Source organism: Lathamus discolor, chromosome 3 (assembly GCF_037157495.1).
Source record: "Lathamus discolor isolate bLatDis1 chromosome 3, bLatDis1.hap1, whole genome shotgun sequence".
Taxonomy (NCBI): Eukaryota; Metazoa; Chordata; class Aves; order Psittaciformes; family Psittacidae; genus Lathamus; species Lathamus discolor.
In genome coordinates, this window is record NC_088886.1 from 151,655,625 (window position 1) to 151,683,315 (window position 27,691).

The following is a 27,691-nucleotide window of genomic DNA, read 5'->3' on the forward strand; positions in this document are numbered from 1 at the left end:
GAGCTTTTGGTTGGCTCCTCACCCGCCCCTATACCCTCCAGCCAGTCACTGACACGGGGGGTGACACCTCCTCCTTGTCTCCCCTTCCTGTCCTTCCCAAAGAACCTGTACCCTTCTATTCCAATGCTCCAGGCACAGAAGCCATCCCACTATATCTAAATGTTGCCAATAAGGTCGTAGCCCTGCAGCCATGCACACAGAATCATGGAATCATCATAGAATCATAGAACAGATAGGGTTGGAAAGGACCTTAAGATCATCAAGCTCCTTGTCTGACTGCTCTTGTTTATTCATAGGATCCCAGACGAGTTTGTGCTGGAAGGGACCTTAAAGCTCACCCATTCCCAACCCCTGCCACGGGCAGGGACCCCTTCCACTGGAGCAGCTTGCTCCAAGCCCCTGTGTCCAACCTGGCCTTGAGCACTGCCAGGGATGGGGCAGCCACAGCTTCTCTGGGCACCCTGTGCCAGCGCCTCAGCACCCTCACAGGGAAGAGCTTCTGCCTAAGAGCTCATCTCAACCTACCAAACAATGATGATGCTTCAACTCACGTATGACAAACCCCCACACGTGATGTGTGATCCTTACCGAAGCCTTTCTGTGCCTGAGGAGTTCCAGCACAGCAGTTACATTGCCAAGGGAGGCTCCAGCATCTCAAAGTCAGGAGCGTGGTGATCCCCCCTCATCCGCTCTGCACCCACCCTGCACTGCACCCTATGCACCACAGAGGCTCCTTGCAGAGCTCAGGTGCAGCCTTGCACTGCAAGCAGGGGCTGTTACTACCAGTGTTAGTAAGCCAGGACGACAGCAAGCCATGACATACCTTATCCCTTATCCATACTTTTCCATTCTTATCCTACTCCATTTATGGAGCATGTTCTGTCTGCCTAACAGACAAAGCTTCGGTGCAGTAGCTTCCAGAAACTCTTTGCAAGCAGGGCTTCTGTAGGACTGCATGTTACATAGCAGATTCACACATCAAAATACTATTCATTTCATTGCAAAATCACTCAGACTACAGCATAGGTGACATGTAACAGGGGCTATACTGAGGGAAAGGTGGAGCCTGAGCCATTTGCTTCACCGTGGCATATAGCATAATGATAAATATTTAAACAAATGTCTTTTTTCTCAGAAGATGACTTAATTTTTATGGGCAGCAAAAAAGAAGCTTTACAAATCATAGCAATTAATTTCCACATTAAAGGCGCGAGGCATAGGGAGCTGCTAATACATATCAAAAGGGTCTCTAAATTTATCTTTCTTCCCTCGACATCTGGTAATTGGGAATCAAAGTGATGTGGGGCACGTGGGTCTTTGAACGTGGTACTGTCACACCGGCTTCAGCCAGGCCCCGAGCACCCACCTCCACGGAGCAGAGCCAAGGACCAAGGATGCTTCCTGCATGCACTGCTCGGAGAGACCTGGAGCCACAATTAGGGAACCTCGCTTCAATTAAACTGTGCTAATACATTCCCCATCTCTAACACACAGCAGAAGGAAGACAGAGTGCAGTTTCTGAGCTATGTAATGGAGGTATTTCATTATCTCGCCCTGTGTTTTCCGGTCATTCCAACTGCTCTTCCCCAGGGACACCCTTGGTGGCTTGTTCTCCACTCCCACGGCGTGCAACGAGGCAGCCCTCAGCACGGCTGGTGAACGGGTCCTGCAGAGCCAACTCCTTTCTGACAAGGGGTTTGAACCAAAATACATGTGTAAGGGATTAAAGGAACCTTTTCGCATGCCGCTCCACAGCAAAGGTTCCTTTGCACCTCACTGATTTTGTAGCAATTTAAAGCCCAAGGTTGGGATCCCTTTGCAGGCGCACATCTGGTGCCAGGCACATCCTGCTTGCGCACATTTGGCGCAGGCACCATGGCTGTCCCTGTGCTAGGAGCCTTTCAGGGCAACGCTGCTGAGTGGCACGGTATGCCTCAGCATTTCCAGCTCCTGCTTGTCATGAAACAACCCCTGGAGCAACAAGCCTGGGAGGCCCGTTAGCTGCTGATGAAAGAGACACAAACAAATTGCTGCTTGGATTCTGTCACTCGGACACGGAGCAGCAGCACTTGGGAAACGATGCCTAACAAAGCTGGGATTTCAGTTTTGGTTTGTAGGGAAATCCCACCAACCCCTCCCCCGGCTCTGCTTCTTTCTCCTTCTATTTCACAAGGGAAAAAAAAAGCTTTTTCTTATCATTAGAATTTTGCTTCCTCTGTAGTCTTCATTATCACATCGCTTTAAGAAGGAGTCACGATGTTTCATTCATGTAGATGCATACGCACACACACGGATGAGGAACACGACAACTTATCTGCCTGGCTTTGGAAGCGTTAATGCAAATACAGAGCCGTCAGCTGGCAGATTTAAACAAACCTCTGCACATGTGAAATTCAGCAGAGGGTTTTCCCACAGCTGATGCTGAGGAGATGAAATAGGAGAGAGAACCTAAACCAGCCTTGGCTGTTAGGGTGCTGGGGCACTGGAATGGGTTGCCCAGGGAGGTTGTGAGTGCTCCATCCCTGGCAGTGTTCAAGGCCAGGTTGGATGAAGCCTTGGGTGGGATGGTTTAGTGTGAGGTGTCCCTGCCCATGGCAGGGGGGTTGGAACTGGATGATCTTGAGGTCCTTTCCAGCCCTGACTGTTCTATGATTCTATGATTCTAACGCTGGGAGCTCCAGCTTGGTGCAAAGGAAGGTACCACATATGGGGTAAGTACTTTTATTACTGCTGCTATTCCCCTGCTCTTTCATGAATGAAGATTGGGTCGAAGCATAGAGCAGGGACGCGGCTCTCGCACACGGCAGCCATTCTCACTCCCCTTTGAACCTTACACATCTTCAGCATGGAAACACTGTGCTGCAAAGGCCAAAGTCAGCCTCTTTTCCTTCCCCCTTTAAAAAGCCCCCTCACTGCATCCAAACCGGAAAGCAGAAGCCCCAGGGAGGAGCCTGGGTGCTGTAGATTTGGCTCAAAATAGAGTACCAACAGCACAGCACGTGCCAGTGAGTTTCTGCAGCGCGCAGTGCATTAGGCATTCACACGTGCAATATACCTCCACAACATGCTGGACAGACAGCATAGGAAATAAGATGGAAATAAAAGACCCATAAAATAACAGAAAGTCCTGAAAGTCAGCATGCATGTCAGGAGTCGTTAATCTTTATATCGATGGTTGAACATTGAGACTGGTTTCCATATCATGTAAAGAAAAAATAACTTGCCCTTGTATTCTGCCCTCGAGCTCAGCAGTCACTCGGTGCCCCTGGAGCAGGGAACACATGCCAGGGCAGGAGAACACCTCAACTCAGACTCACTTTGCTACGGAGGGACACCAAGCTTCAGAAAAGTGAGGTGTCAGACCTGCAACTGCAACGGGGGAGGCAGAGAGCCCCTGCTGCTGAGCCACAGCCCCGCGCTGCTTCCAAAGGAGGGCATTAAGCAGAACACTGGCAGAACTTCCTTAGAACACAGAATCCCAGCTCGCTTTGCGTTGGAAGGGACCTTACAGCTCCTCCAGCTCCAACCCCTGCCACGGGCAGGGACCCCTTCCACTGGAGCAGCTTGCTCCAAGCCCCTGTGTCCAGCCTGGCCTTGAGCACTGCCAGGGATGGGGCAGCCACAGCTTCTCTGGGCACCCTGTGCCAGCGCCTCAGCACCCTCACGGGGAAGAGCTTCTGCCTAAGAGCTCAGCTCAGTCTCCCCTCGGGCAGGTTCAAGCCATTCTCCTTAGCCTGTCCCTGCAGGCCCTTGTCCCAAGCCCCTCTCCAGGTTCCCTGCAGCCCCTTTAGGCACTGGAGCTGTTCTGAGGTCTCCCCAGATCCTTACATACCAGATGCTGGACACACGGCTGAACGTGTTGGTATTCCAGTCGTGCGCCCCAGTCCTCTCTTTGGTACAGCTGTGCTTCAGTGCTCCCGGCTGGAGACACCCAGGGAATTTTTAAAGGTCCAGAGTTTTTAGATAAGAAACCCCCTCAAAGCCGGGGGGATGGTTCTAAACCCACCTCTCCACCACAACTGCCCCCCTGGCTGACGCTGGTGACCCCGAGCAGGCTGTTCCTGCACTCGCCCCAAAAGGTCTCAGCATGGAGTCCTGCTCAGCCCTGGCCCCCAGCACCCGCTGACTGGGGACAGGCCACCCATGGGGTTCTGTCAGGTTCCCAGCATCTCCTCATGGGCCCCTCAAGTGCACATTTGCTTTGCTGTGGCACTTAGAGGCTGTGAAAGGTGTGAAAACAGCTGCATGACTGTCATATGCTGTCAATTCTGATTCCTGCTTCGACTGTTGTTCCACTGGAGATAAGGACAGTCTGCAGCAACCTGGAGAAAAAGAGTGTGATCTCCTCCAAAACGCTAAAGCAAAACCCATCGTACTTGAGCGAAAGTACCACTTTTCTCTTACATGCATTTGGCAGCAAAGCAAAGGTGACAAAAGGAGAACAAAAAAAGATCTTTTGTATTTTCAAGAGAAAGCTGGGAACAAAAATGTAATGTTTGTCTTATTTACACCACTTGTATGCATACAAAAACATACCAATTGCTCTACCAAAGTGATGGCCTCCAACAGCATGGGGCCACGTGGCTTAGGCAATCTACAGATCAAATGTCACATTGGCCTTGCCATCAGATGTCACCCAATCATCAAAAGGCTTTCTACAGACACATCCTTATTCAGCATGCTGGATAACAGCAGTGCCGTTTGTGTTTTCAAGACTGCCAGCAAGGAGATTATAAAGTATATTCCATGGGGAATATACAAGAAACCAGGATTTCCGTTCTCAGCAAGCTGCAGAGCAGCCTGACCCTTGCATGCATCTTCATCCCTGCATTCTTTGAAGAGGTTTAGTATCTCCTCCATCTCACTGGCTTCTGACAAGGAGGCAAGTCAATACAACTCCTGGGGACTTTAAGGAGAAGTATGCAATTCTTGAAACACAATAACTATGGGCAATAAAGGAGGTAGGTGCTTACCAGAAGCAAACCAGACAAAAAACTTTCAGCTGAAGAATGTCAAGAGATGTGCACGAACATTTCTGCAGTTTTAAGGTGTCTCTGTCATAAAATTTTAAGCAATTTCCAGACAGAGCTGGAATACTCAGCAACACGATTCAGTCAGAGGCTCTTACTGAGCAGCAAGCGGACCCGCTTCGGAGGGACCCTCCAGCTCCACTTAGAGATTTGCCCAGCAGAGCTGAGCACAAAGTGCTTTAAGAAGCTTTCATCTTAGCTGTGGGTAGAGGCTGTGAGCCTGGGATATCCATGAAGGAAACAGCTTAACTGGACAGGTGAGAGCTTCTACAGCAAATCCATCCCCATGAACAAGGACAGACCAAGCACATTAATTTCTAACTCTTCAACACCTCCACAACTGTGCTAATAATCCCTGGGTGCGAAGCACCACATCAATGATACCTGAACTGGTACCCAGCTTCTCTGGGCACCCAGTGCCAGTGCCTCAGCACCCTCACAGGGAAGAGCTTCTGCCTAAGAGCTCAGCTCAGTCTCCCCTCGGGCAGGTTCAAGCCATTCCCCTTGGCCTGTCCCTACAGGCCCTTGTCCCAAGCCCCTCTCCAGGTTCCCTGCAGCCCCTTTAGGCACTGGAGCTGCTCTCAGGTCTCCCCTTCAGGAGCCTTCTCTTGTCCAGGCTGCCCCAGCCCAGCTCTCTCAGCCTGGCTCCAGAGCAGAGCTGCTCCAGCCCTCGCAGCATCCCCATGGCCTCCTCTGGCCTCTCTCCAGCAGCTCCACGTCCCTCTTGTGCTGCTGCCCCAGAGCTGGGTCAGGGCTGTAGGGGAGATCGATGATGTTCCCAATTTCCTATCAAAATCTGATTTTGATTATGATTTGCAATGCACATATGTGGATCTGAACAAAGCCACACGACTTCCTCCAGCCTTTGGGAACAGCACTGCCCCTTCTCTCACAATAGCACACACACACATTCACATGGCAGTAAATGAACCAGCTTTATCACACAGTACAGCACAAAGCATCCTCCGAGGCTCCAGCCAACGAGCCTTCATGGAGCAACTATCCAAAAGATAACCACATTATCACTGTAATGCTTGTGAATACCACCGGCATGGGACATGAAAAGCCCAAGGACATTTCGGAAACTTGCCTTTTGTATCATCAAATGCAAAGCAACTGCCAGACCGAGCACACAGGATCCAAACCCCTCTGAACACGCTCGTAATGAGCTAAAGCAAATGTCATAAAATTTGAGCTGATTTCTTAAGGTTCCCCCATTTCCATGCGGTATGGAAAGACGGTTTGGAAGTACGCAAATACACAACATATGCTTCAGTAATATAATCAGTGTATAGAACCATAAACACACCTGCTAAGGCCTGATCCATCAAATTGGTTGCCATGAACGTCACCGTCGGTGCAGACACAGCCGTTACACGGGTGACTTGCGTTGGCATCAAGGGACCCACGTGAGCATCCATTCTGGAGGCGGAACCTGCATTCGAACCACAAGGAAACATTTGGGTTTTTTCCAGTAAACAAAACTGCCTTTAAAAAACTCCCTTTTTCCAGCTGTATTTCACAGATGCTCTTTTAACCTCCTGCTAACCATTTCTCCCCTATGCCTGTCTTCATGGTAAAACAGGAGAGTTGTGTTACTTGAATTACTGGTCTACTCTGGCCACGATGTCCATCAATTCACATGAAAGAAGCACTGGTGGAAATCTTAAATTAATAAAACATGGCCTTAAGAACTTCAGCACATATGAATGCCTTCAGAATAGGTTACAGCAAGATTAGTTTTCTTACTTAAGGTTAAATAACAGACCTTCAGTTTCTACTGTTAATTCACCACAAACTCTTTTGTGTTCCACTCGACCCATTGAAAATCATTTTGCTGATAATATAAACCAGCAGCTTTACCCCTGGGAATCACGGTCTGCTCAGACAATGCACAAAACAGAAAACCACTACATTCCTACTATATGTCATTCACGTTAAATCAGTAATCCGGGTCTGCTGCTAGAACTGTGCCAGCTAAACCAAGCTACTTAACCCTTGGGAATTTGTTGGCTATCACCAAATTTGAGGTCAAACCTTGAGCATCAGCTTCCCATTAACTGTTCATGAAACCATTTCTCAGAACCTGAATGACCCATAGCACACATAATTTCATTTCAGATGGACATTCCAGTGCCCCATTAGCAGTCTTCACCTGCTGTGTATAAGTCACCATCTGAAAACTGAGCTGGCAAGAGAAAGCTGGGCTTGTTCAGCCTGGAGAAGAGAAGGCTCCAGAGAGACCTTAGAGCAACTCTCAGTGCCTAAAGGGGTCACAGGAAACCTGGACCTGGGCTTTGGACCTGTAAAAACACATACATAAAGCACAGATTTTCTTTACCCTTAATGTGTACATGTATGCCTAGGCCTGATGTCCAGTCTGACCTGGTGAGTGGGAACCCTCCACAGACCAGTGACGGTCAAGAACAAATGAAACAGGCACCAAAGGAAGCTCCTAGATAGTTAACATCAACGGAGCAGGGAGAGAGATGAGATAGCAACAGCAAAACCCCTGCGATGCACTGCCTGTCCCAACAAAGCAGCCCCATGCTGTTCTTCTGGTGGCCTCCTCTCTGGGACAGCAGAACCTGCTGCTGACAATGACCCTGCAACAGCAGCAGCATGGGCTGCCTGGAGGCACGGCTACAAGCAGCTGCAGGAAAACACCAGAAAAGGGAAAGAAAGATTTGATTATTTCTCTTTTTTTTCCTGCCATCATCAGGGTAAGAGAAATTCCTGCAAGACATGATCAAGGAGCACGATAAAGAAAATACCCTGCAAAGTACTAAGTTTAATCCATACTTGCTTTGAAGAAAGAATGACAAAGGAAGCATGTACAGAAGAGGAACAGGTCAGTGTGATGTTTGTTGTGCTACCTGCAGCACAATAACGTCACGGGAGGCACTTGCAACTTGGCCATCTCTAACGAGGCAGGGAGCCATTCTCCTGCCCAAGCTGCTGTTCAGACCTCAGGCAATGTCAGCTTCTATTTAATGCTCCTCTCAAAGCCCCTGGCAAAACTATTACCTTTGATGAGCTCTCTGGATATAAAGAAACGCTGAGGAACCATCAATTCCTACACCAAAGTCTAAGGAGCCTCTAATTATATGGAGCAACCCACATGACAGCAGACTCAAGACAGCCCCTCCAGCTTTACGGAGATGCCCAGCAGGATGCCCACATGAACAGACTGAAATGCTGATTGCCATATCCTTGGAGACCATTTCTTAAGCTAGAATTCCCATCTGTAACTTAGGTTATGTCACTACACAATTAATTCCATGAGTAACAGTTCATAAAGCAAGTGTTGTGGAGTTTTCTTTTGCTTCTCAAATTAACTGGGGGTTGAAGCTAGATGACATTTGAGGTCCTTTCCAACCCAAACCATTCTGTGATTTTGTAAATTTGATGACAACACAAAGGACACTTTCATCCTATTGCTTTCAGAGTCTGATTAAAATCAGTCTTCAGCGAGGTATGCGCATGTGAATGCCCTGTATTACAATAGTACCCATGGAAAGGGCTACACAATGATTCTGCATATATCCAAAATGACCATCTTAATGATGGCAGTCATCACCTTAAATGTGGTCATCATCTTAAGGTATTAAGGATGATCATAGAGACAGCAACAAATCCAAACCATACTGGAGACAAGCACGACCAGGAATCTCCAGTTTGCCCTTTAATGTCCATGCTTCCAGATCTGAACCCCTGCCCTGGAACAGGCTTGGACCTGGTCCCCTCCTGCTGCTGAAGCCCCCTGTGGCCACACAGCACCTGAAGAACATGTGGGACACATGCAGACACTCGGAGGTTCACAGCCCGATGCTGACATTTATAGGGACACCAGGCTGCCGGAGGCTCACATTAAGGTGTGCACGTGGATTTTGGTACACAGGCAATTAGGGTCAATTCTCTACACCCAAAATTGGAACAATTTGCATAATGTGCTTTAATTATGTCCCTCTAGTTGGACACGAGATGAGCTCTGCTCATTTTATTACCACAGTGCATGCTCCACGTTCAGAAGTGACATGCCATTATACAGTTTTAGCTGCTTCTTTATGTTGATTTTTTATCACAACCAGGAACAACAAAATTATCAGTACATCTTTTGGTGTGATGGAGGCAATTAGCTCACACCTTCTGTCCATACTGGAGCCAAGCATATACATATATATATATATATATATATATATATATACACATTCTTTCGTATCTGCAGATTGAGTTCAACTGCTCAGTTTAATTATATCTGATGCTCACCAAACAAGCTTGAATGATTAAAGGCAATCTTAACCTTTGAGGAATAAATATTTATGCTTTCTAGTTTTTCATGCTCATAAAGAGCATGGATGGATTTGGAATACAAATAAACTCTGTGGATTGAGTTTAATGTCACGATGCAGTACAAGCTTTCAGCCTGAACTGAACATAACCTGGGCTGGAATAACACCTAAAGGTGAACCGTGAAGAACCTGGCACCCACCTACGGATGCTCTGTATATTTTATGATTGAGTTTAGGTAAATTTTATTGCAAACCGATGAATGCTGAAGATGGGAAGGAGGCAAGTGATGTTTTCTATGAAGTTTCTGATGACTGTTAGAGCCAAGGAGGCCTGACCAGCAAGTCGTGCGTTTGGAGAACATCTGTCCCTATTTAAGATTATTTCAGTGTGTTTTATCATCACAAACACGAGCGACCTTGGTCTCAACTGTAATCAGGACGGTACAAGGACAAAGGAGGATGAAAGCAGATGAGTGAAAGGTTCAGAAACCTGAAGATCCTTTTGCAAGTGATTCTCTGCTCTGATTTGCATAACTAATGAGCAGACACTGATTTGCATGTCTGATGAAAGGAACCTCAGGGGAGCGCTGGGTGCCTGAGGCTCCCTTCCCCTGCGCAGGGGCTCCATGTACCCACCTCCAGCTTGCTGGTCCCACAGCCACGCTGCTGAGCCCTGCCTCAGGAATGGCTGAGCATCACCATGAGCGGGGCAGAAGGATGGTGGCAGGGACAGCTCCAGCACTGGTGTCACTTCCCGGCCCAGCAAAAACCCTTCAAGTGAGCAGCCTGGCACCAGGGCTGGCATCAACCTGGGGATGTTTTCCCTCTTCTCTGCTCCTAGGCAATGGCAGCTCAGGGAGGCCAGTTCCTACAGCAGCTCTGGCCACAGTGGGAATGGTTACAGCCACACTGGCTGAAATGGGAATGGTTATAATACACAAGCCCGTCACCCGGCATGTCTGAATCAGCATTTTTATACTGTTGCTTCAGCACCTGAAGAAAAGAATGGGAAATTAGAATAGAATATTATTATTATTTCTAATATTATTATTATTTCTAATGGGGAGTTAGAAAATTCCCCATTACAGAATGACAGAATCATCGAAAGGACCTTAAAGCTCACCCAGTTCCAACCCCCTGCCATGGGCAAGGACATCTTCCACTACAGCTGTTTGCTCCAAACCCTATCCAACCCGGCCTTATTGTAACTGACTGACTATTACAGCAGAAACCACCATCCCCAGGCGTGCATCAGGAGCCAAATCAAATCAGAGAGCAGATTTTCCCCAGAACATACAGTTAACATTTCCACCTCAGGTATTTTTAGCAAACAGTATTTAAAGTCTCTTCTTTTTTTCACCCCACACCACCCAAATGGATCACTGCTGCTGCCTCACTTCTCTACTTGCTTGCAGCCAAACAAGACCTGGGAGATGGAGCAGATGCCTTACTGACACTCATGGCTTGGTTGAAAGGGATCAGACAGATTTTGAAGGCAAAACTGTTCTTATGAAGGTTTATTCCATGCCTCGGCAGATCCATCATCTCTCTTCACCTCATTAGACAGCACACGGATGTTAATGACCCATACTAACACACCCATGGCAGAATAACATGATGCTGTCCCGGACCACACTGCAGGCCATGGCAGTGGAGGTCTGCTCCTGCTGTTAAGGGTTAATTCTTACCTTTCCAATTAAACCATGGCACTTCCAACTTAAGCCTAGGTTGGCAGTTTTACAAGGGTTTAAGCCTGATTTTCCTCATTGTGATTCAAGAAGCCTTTAACTGAACCCAAAAGAACAGGGGCCACATTATTTATTTATTTTAACTATTCCTACTGAAAATATCCACAGCACGAGCATAATCTTACCCCCAGTGAAGTTAGCACAACCCTCTCCATTGAGCTTTATGGGCACTAAACACACTCCCAATACCAAAGCTTTTCTTCTTGCAATTTGCCTCTCGCAAAGCCATCCTATGCCCCGGAACAAAGGTTGGATGAAGCCTTGGGTGGGATGGCTTAGTGTGAGGTGTCCCTGCCCATGGCAGGGGGGTTGGAACTGGATGATCTTGAGGTCCTTTCCAACCCTAACTGCTCTATGATTCTATTACTGAACAGCAGCATTTGTCGCTTGTATGTATTTTAGCTAAATATATCTCAGGACTTGTATTCACCAGCGGCTTTGTAAAGCTGCCGCACGAATGGAAGCAATGGGAAGAGCACAGCTGCTGGGGTGCCAGTGGTGGGGCTCCAACCAGGCAGGACTCGATCAGGAAAAGGTCTGCGAGGATCCCTAAAATACACCCTGGAAATACTCATTTGGTGAGAAACCCATAAATAGGGAATTGGGTTTCCTGCAGGGAGGGGGTCAGGGGACAGAGCACTGCAGGGCATGTTCTCATCTCAAAACCTGGATGCTGTTCGTACATCTAAACCCACCCCTATTCCATTCACCTTCCTCCTCTTTTCACACCTTCACTTCATATTTGCCTGTAGTTACACATTTGTTTCCCAGACATGAAAAGCACATTTAACTGAAGCACTTTCTATACCGCTGGGATTAGATGGTTAAAGAGGAATATAAACCAAAGGCATTTTTGTGACTCTTAATCCTGGTTTGCCCGAAATAATTCAGCCAGGAACAGTCTTGTCATAACGCTACAGACTCAGACTTTGCCTGCCCATCTACTGCTTTGCACACCTTGCCAATTACAGGGAATATTTAAAGAGGCTGAGCAGAAAGCTGGACACTGACACTGACCCGGCTGCCTCCTCGTTTTGGCCTGGAATAGCTAAAAGACACAATTATAACACCAATGGAACTCCACTGCAACAAGCTGATCTATCTCTCTCCAGGCAAACACACAATAAGCACATGGAACCACACAGCACTTTTCCAGCACTTTTCCAGCGAAGCTTTCCAGGCACCAAACTTCCTGTTTCAGTGCTGCTTCCTATGCTCATCTGTGGTAGTTCAGCATGGGAAAAGGACACCAGAACTCAACGGTACTAGGAGAAATCACAGCAAGTACTGAGCAGCTTCCTCAAGGATCTGAAATGTTTTCCATGCACATTTAAAGTTAAAGAAAAATATATCTGGAAGGGTTTCCATTTAAACGTGCATGCTATGGAAGGCATACAAAATCAGACTTTCAGATCTAACCTGCCCGAGGGGAGACTGAGCTGAGCTCTTAGGCAGAAGCTCTTCCCTGTGAGGGTGCTGAGGCGCTGGCACAGGGTGCCCAGAGAAGCTGTGGCTGCCCCATCCCTGGCAGTGCTCAAGGCCAGGTTGGACACAGGGGCTTGGAGCAAGCTGCTCCAGTGGAAGGAGTCCCTGCCCGTGGCAGGCGTTGGGAATGGGTGAGCTTTGAGGTCCCTTCAACCCAAACCATTCCCGGATTCCATGATATTCACTACATTCCATTGTATACAGACACACTCACCCCTGGTTTCTAAAGACAGTGAAAATTTCCAGTGGTGTAAAGGCCAAGAATGTCATTTTCAAAAGTGTGCCCGTGACCAAAGGGTAGAAAACCCATTTACAGTGTAATTTGGTTGACTTTCAAGTCACTGATGCAACACGGAAAATCCCCCCCTCAATAGGAGCCAGCAGGCACTGCAAGATATGCTTATTTCTAAGTCAAACGTGAGCTGCAATGGTTCTTTTTTACATCCAAATTGAAACATAATGAGAACGTATTAACAAAGAGTATTAAATATTCAGTGGTCTGGCTGTGCTGGGGAAAGCTTTACCTTAATCCTTCCAGAGGGACCCAGGGAGCAATGCTGACGCCAGGCAGGCTTTTGGGCTTTGCCCTTTTGCTACCACTTAGAGGAATTCCACTTCTGCACGGGGAAAATCAAACAAAACCCAACCCACCAACCAATGCCAGAAAAGCCGAGAGCAGGAGACAAACCAGAAATAAGAAATAAAAGGCTAATATTAGGTCTAAGCACTCAGAAGAGCTTTCCCCACAGCAGCAAATAGAGTTGCTGTTTCCTTTGTGGTGAGCACCCACAGGAAGCAAAAGTTTTGGGACCAAAGCAAACTTGCCATCAATTCCTTATTTCTTATGGATGCCTACGAAGCCATGGAGTGGATGAAGATGGTGCTGTAAAACCTGTTTCAGAGATGAGAGGAGAAATTCTGGCACTGAGCATATCAAACCCTCCCTTGTCTTCTTAAGGTCTCTTTCAATCCAAACCACTTTGGGATTCTATGAAGAATGAAGGGCAGATATGAGAAGCCATGCACTTACCAATCCCAAAGTAGCAGCTAACAAACATGTCTGTGTTGCAGGGCAGGCACAAACAGCTTTATCCCATACCTAGAGGATGCTGTCCTACCCTGCAGACACAACCATCGCAACATAGAGACCATGAAAGGTGAGAGGGAAAGGTCCCTGTGCCCAACACAGCATCTAGAGCACCTTGTCAGCACCTCCATCCTCTTGTCACTATGGTGGCTGAGCAGTTCTACAAAATCCTCCTTGCTGTCAGCACTTGAGGCACTACATCTGAGAGGGATTTGATGGTGAGCACTAAACCCAGCCCTTGTCCAATGTGAGGAACACGTGTAATACCCAGCTGCTGCCGCAGGCAGCTTGGTAGTTTGGAGCTAAGTACTAGGAATGAAAATCCAGCACGTGATGCTGCAGGGAAACCACAGCTTGCTTATAAAAATCACTGACAGCATTTCACATTTAACTCATTTCTGCTGTCTCTCTAATGTCTCCTGTGGGATTTGGACTTGAACTGAGAGAAAGAATCATGGGAAGAAGGTAGCAACCTAAAGAAAAAAGTAATTGGGATTAAGCAGGTCAGGCAAGAAACATCAGCGCAAACCCCCACCCGATTTAAACCCAGCCCAGCAGAGAAAAGAAGTTTTTCTACTGGCAAGGAAAGTCCCAGGCAGCAAAGACTGCTAAAGGATGGTTCAACAATAAGGAAACAGAATCCACCCGTACCTGGTCCGATCCTTTCACTGCTGAAAATTTACCTGGGAGGGATGTGCATATTCCCACCCCAAGGGCCTCACCCCATGACATCAGCAGTGGAGTTCCCCAGGGGTCGGTGCTGGGACCGGTGCTGTTTAATATTTTCATCAATGACCTGGATGAGGGAACTGAGTGCACCCTCAGCAAGTTTGCTGATGACACAAAACTGGGAGGAGTGGCTGACACACCAGAGGACTGTGCTGCCATTCAGCGAGACCTGGACAGGCTGGAGAGTTGGGCGGGGAGAAACTTGATGAAATTTAACAAGGGCAAGTGTAGAGTCTTGCATCTGGGGAAGAACAACCCCATGTACCAGTACAGGTTGGGGGGTGACCTGCTGGAAAGTAGTGAAGGGGAAAGGGACCTGGGGGTCCTGGTGGATAGGAGGATGACCATGAGCCAGCAATGTGCTCTTGTGGCCAAGAAGGCAAATGGCATCTTAGGGTGCATTAGAAAGGGAGTGGTTAGTAGGTCAAGAGAGGTTCTCCTCCCCCTCTACTCAGCCTTGGTGAGGCCGCATCTGGAATATTGCGTCCAGTTCTGGGCCCCTCTGTTCAAGAAGGACAGGGAATTGCTTGAAGGAGTCCAGCGCAGAGCCACAAAGATGATTAAGGGAGTGGAACATCTCCCTTATGAGGAGAGGCTGAGGGAGCTGGGTCTCTTTAGCTTGGAGAAGAGGAGACTGAGGGGTGACCTCATCAATGTTTACAAATATGTAAAGGGTAGGTGTCAGGATGATGGAGCTAGGCTTTTTTCAGTGATATCCAGTGATAGGACAAGGGGCAATGGGTGTAAACTGGAGCATAGGAAGTTCCACGTTAACATCAGGAAGAACTTCTTTACTGTAAGAGTGACAGAGCACTGGAACAGGTTGCCCAGGGGGGTTGTGGAGTCTCCTACACTGGAGATATTCAAGGCCCGCCTGGACAAGTTCCTGTGTGATGTACTGTAGGTTACCCTGCTCTTGCAGGGGGGTTGGACTAGATGATCTTTTTAGGTCCCTTCCAACCCTTGGGATTCTGTGATTCTGTAACAACAGGACAAGATGATGGGGACAACTGTCATCCCGCTTCCCCACCAGTATCCCTTTTAGTCACCTTGGTCTGGCCAAGCAGTAGGGAGGATCAGTTTGTGAAAATCCCTGGAATATAAAACACTTAGTTTCATAGCATCAAAGAATCATCAAATGGGTTGGGATGGAAGGACCTTAAGGCTCATCCAATTCCAACCCCCTGCCACAGGCAGGGACACCTTCCACCAGACCAGGTTGCTCCAAGCCCTGTCCAACCTGGCCTTGAACACTGCCAGGGATGGGGCATTGGAAGGAGAAAAGCAATGAAATCCATAATTTCAGTCGCTGTATCTGACAGCCAGTAGCAGTCACACACAGAAACACGCTGATTTATTTTTATTATTGCTGTTATCATTTTATGACCCTAGAAGCTGGTGAAGATCAGGGCCCAGGGACTTGCTTCCTTTAGAAGCCACATCCATCATGATAAGGTAATTTGGGGCAATACTGCTTATCTGCACAGGATGGGGGAAGTCTCTTTGCTTGAACAAAGGAGGAACTGAACAGCAACGAAAAGGAAAATCAATTTTTACAAGCCATGCAGACTCCTCCAGCGACATCCAGCCCCTCAGCTCGGCTCCCACCATCTCCTCAAGGTCACACCACGCTTTTCCTCATGGCCATTTCCAGAGGCTGCCTGGAAGCCACATTTGCAGAATTCTCTTTCTTTAGAGATGCTGGGGAGGGACTCTTCATCAGGGACTGTAGTGACAGGACAAGGGGTAACGGGTTCAAACTGAAACAGGGGAAGTTTAGATTGGATCTAAGGAGGAAATTCTTTCTTGTGAGGGTGGTGAGGCACTGGAATGGGTTGCCCAGGGAGGTTGTGAGTGCTCCATCCCTGGCAATGTTCAAGGCCAGGTTGGACGAAGCCTTGTGTGGGATGGTTTAGTGTGAGGTGTCCCTGCCTGTGGCAGGGGGTTGGAACTGGATGATCTTGAGGTCCTTTCCAACCCTAACTATTCTGTGATTCTATGATTCTAACAGACCTGGAAACAGCCATTAAAATACTCAATGCTTCCCAAGTTTGATTCTCTTCTTCCCTCTGCTTTAGGCTGCAAAACATGCTGCATTTTCAGAGCAGCATCTGCCCTCACTGGTCTGTAAAGCTGCTGCTGGGTGAACCTTTGCAATAAACATCTCCAGCACAGATGCTGCCCAGCTGCTGAAGGGTTCTCAAAGCCCTGTATTCCCTCCCAGCCCGGATTCAAACCAAGCCTCTCCCCTCTCCTTTCCTCACCTCCAGTGCTGGGTGACTGCAGGAAATCTCCTTCACATTGCCATACACTGTGATGCTAGGTAGGAAAGCCACAGCCACCCAAAAAAATACCCCCAAGAGCTGGGGAGGGTGTGTGGAAATAGCAATCCCTGTTTCCCTGTTTATAATCTTCCCTGGTATCAACCATGAATGTGGTTACACAGGTTAATGATGATTTATGGTGCAACACCTGCACTGAGCGCTTCCTCACCTGCAGTGTGCAAATAACCCCTTGAATTCCATTAGAAACCAGAAACTGAAGCAAATTTCCCAATGGGAAGCAGATGGGATCTGTTTGCTTGCTTATAGAGAACCACGGCCCATATCGGAACCACAGGTACACCAGGAAGGTAACAGCCCACAGACCACCCGTGTCAGCGGGGACAAGGGGAGGATTTTGTAAGCCCTGGGTTCAGCAGTAGCAGTCATTTTTGTCTCCTTCTTAGCAGCTGGTGCAGAGCTGTGTTTGTGACTTTCAGCCTGGGAGCAGCGCTGATAACACCGATGGTTTCAGTTGCTGCTCAGTAATGTTCACTCTGACCAAGGACTTTGTGAGCCTCATGCTCTGCCAGGGAGGAGGGGAAGCCGGGAGGAAGCAGAGGCAGGACACCTGACCCAAACTGACCAAAGAGGTATCCATACCACAGCACGGCATGCCCTGTATAGAAACTGGGGGCAGTTACCTGGAAGGGTTTGATCACTGCTCGGTCGGGCTGGGTATCGGTCGGTGGGTGGTGAGCGGTTGCATTCTCTTCCCTTGTTATTTCCCTTATCATTATTACCATTGGTGGCAGCAGCAGTGGTTTGTGTTATACCTTAGTTACTGGGCTGCTCTTATCTCAACCCGTGGGAGTTACAGTCTTCCAATTCTCCTCCCCATCCCTCTGGGAGCCGGGGGAGGAAAGGGGGGCAGTGAGCGAGCCGCTGCATGGTTTCTGGGTTGCCGGCTGGGCTCAGACTATGACACCTATCTCAATAGAAACAACAATTTACATTTTGGCAGCATCACTGCTGCTGGCAGAACCACCCCCATTGCTTTGCAGTTCTTTGTCCAGGCTTCTCGTGGGTTTATTTCTGTTTGACTCCCCATATTTTTAAATTAAAGCAAAATAAAACATGAAATTGCTCCTGAAGATCTATTTTGTGGCTGTACTGGTGAGTTACAAGAATAACATATTCAACCACTTGGAATGGAAAATAGAAGAATGGCAATGAGCTGGAAGGGTGAAGGGTGATACCGAAATGAATATGAGTTTCTAGAAAGGAACAGCTCTCAGCAGGTTATGGTACCTCCTGGCACAGGCACAAGGGACTCGAGGGCATCCCAGCAACCTAGAAAAGCATTAGGTGGCTTATCAGTTCTGACACCGAGAATTTTTAATGTTTTTAGTTAAAAGTGGGTAGTGTGGAGGATCACTCACCTCATTGCTGTGCCATCAGATTAATAAATTGCTCGATGAGGAGGTCAGAAAATTAGGATAGCCTTTTCTCTCTCTGGTTAAATGAAAAATGGTGGAATGACACACAACTTCAGATGGATATACACATACAGACACATATTTATCTGTACAATGAAAGACAACATAGAGAACTACCAAAAGTCTATTCAAAAGAATAGAATTCTACATAGAATCAGTCACAGAATCATAGAATAGTTCGGGTTGGAAAGGACCTCAAGATCATCCAGTTCCAACCCCCTGCCATGGGCAGGGACACCTCACACTAAACCATCCCACACAAGGCTTCATCCAACCTGGCCTTGAACACTGCCAGGGATGGAGCACTCACAATCTCCCTGGGCAACCCATTCCAGTGCCTCAGCACCCTAACAGGGAAGAATTTCCTCCTTAGATCCAATCTAAACTTCCCCTGTTTAAGTTTTAACCCGTTACCCCTTGTCCTGTCACTACAGTCCCTAATGAAGAGTCCCTCCCCAGCACCCTTGTAGGCCCCCTTCAGGTACTGGAAGCCTGCTAGTTTGGGTTGGAAGGGACCATCAAAGATCACCTAGTCCATCCCTTTTCCACCTTTGCACTGGAATTCAGTTAAATGGTACCAAGAATAACCATTTAATATGAAATAAATTCCTACTACATGATTACAACTGTGGGACTCAAAAGGCCTTTTTAAGGTCAATGTGGCAGAAAGCTCTCCCCCAGCAGCACCTCCCGAAACATCCACACACAGCACCCCTCGCATCCCTCCGGTGGCTTTCACGGCCCTCCTCAGGTATTTTACAGGCAGCGTACACAGCTCTGAACACAAAGCCAGGCTGAAGATCCCTTTTAAAAAGCAGGTGCAGACACATGACAGCCACCACCAGCATCAGCTCAAAGCCCTTCATCCCTGGCTCATCACTACACTGTTAGAAAGTCAGTAATGAGCTGTTTGTGGTGAGGAGCTCGCATCTCCCTGCAGCTGCCCCAGCACAGCTCCAGGCTCTGACAGAACCAGAGCTTCTTCTTCTTACCTTCTGTTTCGGGGGATGTTTGCCCCTTAGTTCCTCCACAAACACACTGCAAACCACTTTTGTACAGATCTGAAAAGAAGGGTTGAGCTCTCAAAGACTGGATGAATCCCTCTGTACTCATAAGCGGCAGGGAGGAGGAGAAGAGAGAGATGCTGTAAGTGCTCAGACTGAGAGAAGATGATGGCAAAGCCTCATCTTTCCATAAGTGCCTGAGCATCCACAAGAAAACAGTGCTCTGAACGTCAAAAAAAGCTTCAAGCGACGCTCGTCTTGTTTAAATACCTAGAGGCATAAATCCATAGGAACTCCCCCTCATTAGGTCAGAGAATTACTTCAGGAGGTAATTGCCCATCTCCTTGCACACTTACTGGCCAGTGGACATGTCCATCTCGGCCATCAAACACAAGTCATCTCCTCTGACTGCCACTGAACTGCCCTGCTCTGAAAGGCTTGTCTTCGTGTCCTTCATCCCTGAGGAGTTACAGGCAAATATTTACTGTTCATTCCAATGATCCTCTGCTACACTGGCGAATGTTGAGAACTCTGCATGAAAAACAGATTATTGGGAAATGCTTCCCTCTATGCTATTAGCAATGTGGATGTAATGATTGGATCTGAGGCACCCCTGCATGGCAGCTGTGCCCTTGAGCAGTGGGAGAGCAGAGCAGCACAGGCAACACGGTGCAGGCTCTGCCTAATGCCCCCGGGGGGAATATTCATGACAATCTACATAGCAAACAGCTGGGATGCCTGAAAAAGGTGCTTGAGAAGATAGATTCAGCTCTCAAAGCAGAGAAAATCGATATCTGTGTGTTCTGAAGGAGAATCTCCTCACTTAGGATGAGTACAAACGTGTATGCTCACTACGGTGGCTCACAAACCAACAGTTCTCTTTGCCTCACTCTCACAACTCAGTGCTCTGCCTGTGGCAGTGTTTCAGCACAGGAAGATGCCAAGTCCCCCACTGTGTTCCAACAGCCAGGCAGCAGCTCCAACACACGCTATGCTTCCTCCCTGCATCCCACAAGGAAGCTCAGTAACACTTTTCATATTTGGATTTTTAAGGGAAGATATTTGGGCGTCTTTGATGGGCAGAAGTCACCCAAAGGAGACTGGGGCACCCATTGGAAGGGTGGTGACCTGACAGGGTCTCTAAGTCATCAGGCTTCCCAAGACCAGAAAATAATCTCGTATCAGCTACTCTCTCAGTAAGTCCATAGAGATGAAGGGACTGTAGTGACAGGACAAGGGGTAACGGGTTCAAACTGAAACAGGGGAAGTTTAGATTGGATCTAAGGAGGAAATTCTTTCCTGTGAGGGTGCTGAGGCACTGGAATGGGTTGCCCAGGGAGGTTGTGAGTGCTCCATCCCTGGCAGTGTTCAAGGCCAGGTTGGATGAAGCCTTGTGTGGGATGGTTTAGTGTGAGGTGTCCCTGCCCATGGCAGGGGGGTTGGAACTGGATGATCTTGAGGTCCTTTCCAACCCTAACTATTCGATTCTACTTCAGCACAATAAAAATGCAGCCTACCCTCAACTTCAACCAGAGCTGAGCCATGGCACCCCTCTGGTTCAAACCAAGACCAACTCTTCAAATCCCCCATCTCCTAGATGCTAACTGAGATTTCCTTAAAAAACTTGATGGCTCATGGGATTTTGAGACAGGATTGTCATTTCAGATTTCACCTCACGTGTGGAAGTCTTCTCATGATACACTCTCCCTTAGACATAAATCTAATAGCTGGAGTAAGGACCTGTGGCACTTTCAGACACACCTTGCGAAGTCCAAGTTCTTTGATCTTCCTTTTCCCCTAGCTCTTTTTTTGGAAAAGAATATTAAAAAAACATGAAAAAACATTGGCTCAGAAGATGACTTGACACCAGCGTCTGTGGAGGCCACCCAGCAGCTCACCCACACGCGCAACCAACTCCTTCTCCAGGGTCAACCTGTGGAACTCTCTACAGTGAGAATTCCCATTCAATTATTCTGACCTCAGCTTTGTGACGGTCAAATATGGGAAACAGACAGTAAGATGTTTCCATATGTGGAAATATTGGACATCTTCAGTGGTTTGGAATAGATAGGTAAATTTGCAACGCCTATGGAAAAGTGTTGGCAGCCAAGTTGATGTGCAGCGCTCACTCTCCTCAGCCTGAAGTCACTGCTTCTTAAATGGGTTGAGTTGGAAGGGACCTTGAAGCTCCTCCAGCTCCAACCCCTGCCCCGGGCAGGGACCCCTTCCACTGGAGCAGCTTGCTCCAAGCCCCTGTGTCCAACCTGGCCTTGAGCACTGCCAGGGATGGGGCAGCCACAGCTTCTCTGGGCACCCTGTGCCAGCGCCTCAGCACCCTCACAGGGGAGAGCTTCTGCCTGAGACTTCTTTGAAGAAAGAAATCAGCCACAGGAACCAAACGAAACAGGCTCCTTCCAAAGCGCCAGAAAGGATAATAAAAAAAAGGGAACCTCCTGGAGCCAAACCCATCCATAGTAATGCAGACTTAGTGGAGTGTTTCCGCCTCATTTTCTGCCAGCTACACAAACAATAGCTGCTCTGGGCTAGAAACATCCTTGTTTTAATCATGCAATTTTAAAGGAACCAGAACACTGCACCAGAACCAGCCCAGCTGGGGGCGGGCAGCAGCTACAGCCTCCTCCTGCAAAATTCCATTTACAAATATGCAGGCCCTGTGCTGACAGCCACGCATGGTGCTGCCGTTCGTTAGAGAGAAATTAGGGATCCGAGTTTCTGTGGCCAAGCACAGAAATCAGAACACGGGCTAGGTACAACTGCAAAGAGAAATCAAACCGAAGCATGTTGCACCTGACCGCAAATGGAAATGAAGGATGACACAGCTGTTGATGAATACCCAAAGGTACGGAGGCTTGGAAGTGCTGGAAAACTCCTTTTTCCTATTAGAAGGGCACAACTGGAAATTCTTACTCCTGCCATTTTCCCAGGTGACAATTTCATCGCATAAGATATCCCTCCCCTGCAAATCAGCTACAGTGAACGTTAGACTGGTCTCCAGGAAAGAATGGGTTTGATAACTGTGATCTGGTGGGAGCCATCCATGCACAACCCAAACGGCTCAGATTTACGGACATTTTGGGAACTTGAATATTTGCCACTAACTCCAGAACTTCAAGGCCAAACGTGGAACCAGCACTGGGTTTGGGGGGTGCGTTTCAAGACCAAGGGGAGAAATGAAACGCAAACCCAACCCACCTTCATGGTAAAGGCAGGACTGTACCTTCAGCAGTGCTCTGTGCATCAGAAAAACACAGGATTTCATTGTTTGGGTGCAGAACTGCTCTTTGTGTTTGTACAACTGACACTGCCCACTAATACAAGCAGCTAAGGCATGGGCTAGTACGGCTAAATCAGGAGGCAGATCGATTTAAAGCTCTGGGAGGCAGCAAGCACGGACAGCAGGCACACACCAAGAGTACTCTGCAGCCTCAACTCCCTTCTCTGGTCGTGCTGGACACACCACAGCGACTCACCACTGCCACCACCTCCACCACCTGCATCCTCCATTCCTCCAACCTGCTCGGCTTGTGCATCCCACCCTGAATTTAACCCTTTTCTCCACCCTTGTGTAAAGCCAAGAGAAGGAAACTGCTTTCCCATTGCTGCTTCGTAATGGCAGGCATGGTGTCATCCATCTGAATACAAATGGCATTTTTAGGTGGCTCCAGTGCAAGACACCATCATGGGCCAATCACCCCAGCCCATGGAGGTGGATGTACCAGCAGCCCTTCCCATGCAGGAGGCTCCCAGACAAAGTCTTCCACCCTGGGATGCTCTGAGGCAACAGGCATTGATGCACAGATGGGTTTGGTACCACTTACCCCTTCTAAACTTCCTCCCTTTAAAACGCTTGCTAGTTCTGCATAAGCCACATCAGGGTCCAGGAGAAGTTCCAGAATCTCAGCCTGGGTTCCCACTTCCAAAGTCCTGGCATCACGTTTCTTCCTGTGCTCCAACAGCAGGCTCTCCACTGCCAGCTTCATACAAACTGTAATTCCACAGGTAGCCACCGGAACCATGTTCTGAGTAGCAGAAAGCTCAAAGATGGTCTCTGAAGATGTATTTTGGCTCCAATGTGTGCTACAGGAATAAGCTCTGGATCCCTGCTCAGCAACGTGGGCAGCGAGAGATGTGCCAAGACAGGATGTGCGTACAACCCCCAGGCCCACTCTGGTACAAGGATGTGCCCATGTGTCCTAAGCTGCATCCAATATACCCTGCCCTTTTTAAAGGGAGGATGGAGATGACTTTTCATAACGACAAGTAGCTCAGGCTGCCCTACTACATGATTGCATGTTGTGATACTGCTCTGCAATGCAGTTTCCATCCGCTATGATTTTAACAGGACAATTGATTTTTAGGGACCAAGGGAAAATAGGATTTCATCTCCTCTCATGCAAGCGGATATTTACAAGATCCAAATCATAAAGACGACATGGCTACCACTACCAGGATACAGCCTGTGCTAGACTGACATGGTTTGCAATTACTTTGCTTCTGCTACAGCCTAGCCCGGAAAATTTCTCCTTCAAAATGATCCGCGCTGATTTCAAGTCTAGACACACATAAAATCTGGGCATCTCCTGGGCTTTTCCTCTGCAGACATCAGGTGCTCTCAGCCTCACCACAAATGCTATTTAGAGCATTAAAAGGATCTCCAGTTCAAATGAGGGCAGTGCAGGGAACACTCAGCAGGAACACTCAAGTGGTCTTGTTCAACATCTTCGTCGCTGACATGGACAGTGGGATTGAGTGCGCCCTCAGCAAGTTTGCCGATGACACCAAGCTGTGTGGTCCAGTTGATACGCTGGAGGGAAGGGATGCCATCCAGAGGCACCTTGACATGCTTGTGAGGTGGGCTGATGCCAACCTTATGAAGTTCAACCACGACAAGTGCAAGGTCCTGCACTTGGGTCGGAGCAATCCCAGGCACAGCTACAGGTTGGGCAGAGGAGAGATTCAGAGCGGCCCTGCAGAGAAGGACTTGGGGGTGCTGGTCGGTGAGAAAATGAACATGAGCCGGCTGCAGTGTGCGCTCGCAGCCCAGAAACCAACCGTATCCTGGGCTGCATCAAAAGGAGCGCGACCAGCAGGGCGAAGGAGGTGATCCTGCCCCTCTGCTCTGCTCTTGTGAGACCTCACCTGGAGCATTGTGTGCAGTTCTGGTGTCCTCAACATAAAAAGGACATGGAGCTGTTGGAACAAGTGCAGAGGAGGCCACGAGGATGCTCAGGGGCTGGAGCACCTCCCGTATGAAGACAGGCTGAGGAAGTTGGGGCTGTTCAGCCTGGAGAAGAGAAGGCTGCGTGGGGACCTAATAGCAGCCTTCCAGTACCTGAAGGGGGCCTATAGGGATGGTGGGGAGGGACTCTTCATCAGGGACTGCAGTGACAGGACAAGGGGTAACGGGTTCAAACTGAAACAGGGGAAGTTTAGATTGGATCTAAGGAGGAAATTCTTTCCTGTTAGGGTGGTGAGGCACTGGAATCTGTTTGCCCAGGGAGGTTGTGAGTGCTCCATCCCTGGCAGTGTTCAAGGCCAGATTGGACAGAGCCTTGTGTGGGATGGTTTAGTGTGAGGTGTCCCTGTCCATGGCAGGGGGGTTGGAACTGGATGATCTTGAGGTCCTTTCCAACCCGAACTATTTTATGATTCTGTGATTCTAAATACACCCTGTGTTGATGTGAACATACTGAAGAGCAGCAAGATGCCAGAGTAGGTGCATCAGCCCATAATCCACACACCCACAGCCAACTCCAAACCCCTAACCAGGGCTCACCACTGCATCTCCTTGTCCTTCATACCTGACTAATGCTTCAGCGGTAACTACAAATCCGAGCGATGCTAATTGAGTCAAACACCCAAATTCCCACAGGAGTCCCAGTGCAGTGACGGGCCACCTGCAGTCAGAGCTTTGTTTTTCAGGAAAACTGAATCAGGAAGTTTTCCGAACTTTGTAACTACCCATTTACGTCAAGTTATGCAACTAAAATCCAGCTCCAACCCTGGCACAGGCAGGGACCCCTTCCACTGGAGCAGCTTGCTCCAAGCCCCATCCAACCTGGCCTTGAGCACTGCTAAGGATGTGCCCTGCACCCCCCTGCCACCTCCCAGCACAAGCAGTAGCTGCACTTTGGTTTCTGCAGGGTGATGTTAAGCATCATTTCAACATGCCTTGGCACAACCACTTCAAGGACAAGTAAATACTGAAGTAAATTGCTCATTGGAGTGGCAAGTAAAGATGTGCTGACAGAAAGTCAGCAAGTGCTCCTGTGACTCTGCAGAGTAAGTACCAAGTGTCAGTGAGCATTTCCTGCCAAGCAGCCGAGCCAGGTAGCACTTCCCTATCCCCTTCTCTCCTTTTAACAACCTGGGTTTTGCAATTTCCAGCCGATGAGCATAGAAACACGTAAAGTCAAAGTGGCTTCAAAACTATCGTGAACTCAAAGCTAGTCAATACCTTTAAAAGCCAGCAGCTGAAGGGCCACATTTATTCTTGCTTAGAAGCTATCCTTGATGCTTCTAAATACCATCTGTTAGAAAACAACCAAAGAACCTCCCCCTGACCCACAGCAGGGGGAACTGATGGTACCAGCTGCCCTCCCACTGCCCCATTCCAGGGAGGAGGACGTGAGGGGGGAGCATCTCCTGCACCACGAACCCGCTGCTTTTACCAAGCAGAAAATACCCCCCAAAAGAAAAACCATGCACAAACCTCCTTGCTCCCCTCTCCACTCTGGTTTTGCTGTTCAACAGGCATCAACCGCAGGCAGTTACAACTCTGACTGCTTTCCAGAAGCCTTGCTGCCACACTGGGGGCAGCTGAAACTTCTCACTTTACAAGAGTTCCCACAGGAATTATTTTTAGATGGGTTTTCAGCATCCTCATTTCTTCCTTTTTCGGGAGAAACGGTTCCTCAAGTCCACACAGCAGCCCCGACCCACACCTTGCCCAGAGCCCTGATACTGCCTTTAAGCTGTGGCTGCCCCATCCCTGGCAGTGCTCAAGGCCAGGTTGGACACAGGGGCTTGGAGCAAGCTGCTCCAGTGGAAGGGGTCCCTGCCCCTGGCAGGGGTTGGAGCTGGAGGAGCTTTGAGGTCCCTTCCAACCCAAACCAGCCTGGGGTTCTATGGTCTGCAGTCTCTGGCAGGAGTGAAGCCCTCTGTGAATGGCATCAGTGATCTCCTGTCATGGGTGCTTAATTAAAAAAAATCATTAAAGAATCTCAATTGGAAGGAGAGCAGTGTGCCCGGCAGCGGACGAGACAAACCGCATCCCAACTTTAATGAGATTTCTCATCACAAGAGACATAAAAGCAAGAATCATAATAATGGTATTAAAAATGACATATTGAATAACAGAAACAAGACTATTAAACACCACTTCAAGCCCCACAGTTAGAAAAGCAAATGATGCATATCCCATGTGTCTCAGCCAGCATCTCCATGTAAAATCTTGGCTCCCTGGATGGCCGTTAACCCCATGCTGGAGCCACATTGCCTGGGTCAGATTCATGGAATCGTATACTCATCAAACCCCAGCCTGGTTTGTGTTGAAGGGACCTTAAAGCTCCTCCAGCTCCAACCCCTGCCACGGGCCGGGACCCCTTCCACTGGAGCAGCTTGCTCCAAGCCCCTGTGTCCAACCTGGCCTTGAGCACTGCCAGGGATGGGGCAGCCACAGCTTCTCTGGGCACCCTGTGCCAGCGCCTCAGCACCCTCACAGGGAAGAGCTTCTGCCTAAGAGCTCAGCTCAGTCTCCCCTCGGGCAGGTTCAAGCCATTCCCCTTGGCCTGTCCCTGCAGGCCCTTGTCCCAAGCCCCTCTCCAAATCCCACAGGTTCAGAAGACTGAAAACACAAATTCTGTCCAGAAGTTTCTTCTCTCCCTATTTATTTTTAAAGATGAATATTACAACCCACAAGATGCCAAGCTTCAGAGCCACTGAACAGCAATTCCCCACCTGAAGTCATAAAGATGGAATTCTCCATCTCTACTGTTTCACGTTTGCCTGCAGTGTTATGGATTGGGCGGCCACAGAAGGGAACCAAGAGACGCCCCAAAGGTTTCAACACCGGAAGGATCGCAATGTATTTTGGAGCAGAGACCTTCAGCACCATTTACAGCGAGCTCCCGAACAGCTGCTTACACCAAGTGTGAAATTAGATTCCCTGCTTTCGCTCCCATTAATTAACTCCCGGAATCCATCCCAGTAATCACAGGCAGGGAGACAGCCAGGGCTGGAGCTCCAGATCTCCCCCTTCGCGGCTGTTCCTCCTCTTCCTCCCAGCGGAGGCTCTCCTGACCAACAGACCCCTGCAACCCCACACCACTGCCCAGGCTGTCCTGGCCCAAACCTCATCAGTTATCAAGGGAGGGGATCCTCCCCCCCTGCAGCCCTGGTCCAGCTCTGGGGCAGCAGCACCAGAGGGACGTGGAGCTGCTGGAGAGAGGGCAGAGGAGGCCACGGAGCTGCTGCGAGGGCTGGAGCAGCTCTGCTCTGGAGCCAGGCTGAGAGAGCTGGGCTGGGGCAGCCTGG

At 48.7% G+C, this 27,691-nt stretch overlaps 1 protein-coding gene across 1 annotated transcript in view; it reads right to left on the bottom strand.

The window, feature by feature from the left end:
- TCERG1L (transcription elongation regulator 1 like) overlaps nucleotides 1–27,691 on the bottom strand; it is an 80,562-nt gene that overhangs the window by 24,530 nt on the left and 28,341 nt on the right. Inside the window, exon 5 of the mRNA XM_065672983.1 lies at nucleotides 6,340–6,465. Within this exon, the coding sequence (XP_065529055.1) occupies nucleotides 6,340–6,465 (126 nt within the window). The remainder of the gene's footprint in view (nucleotides 1–6,339; nucleotides 6,466–27,691) is intronic.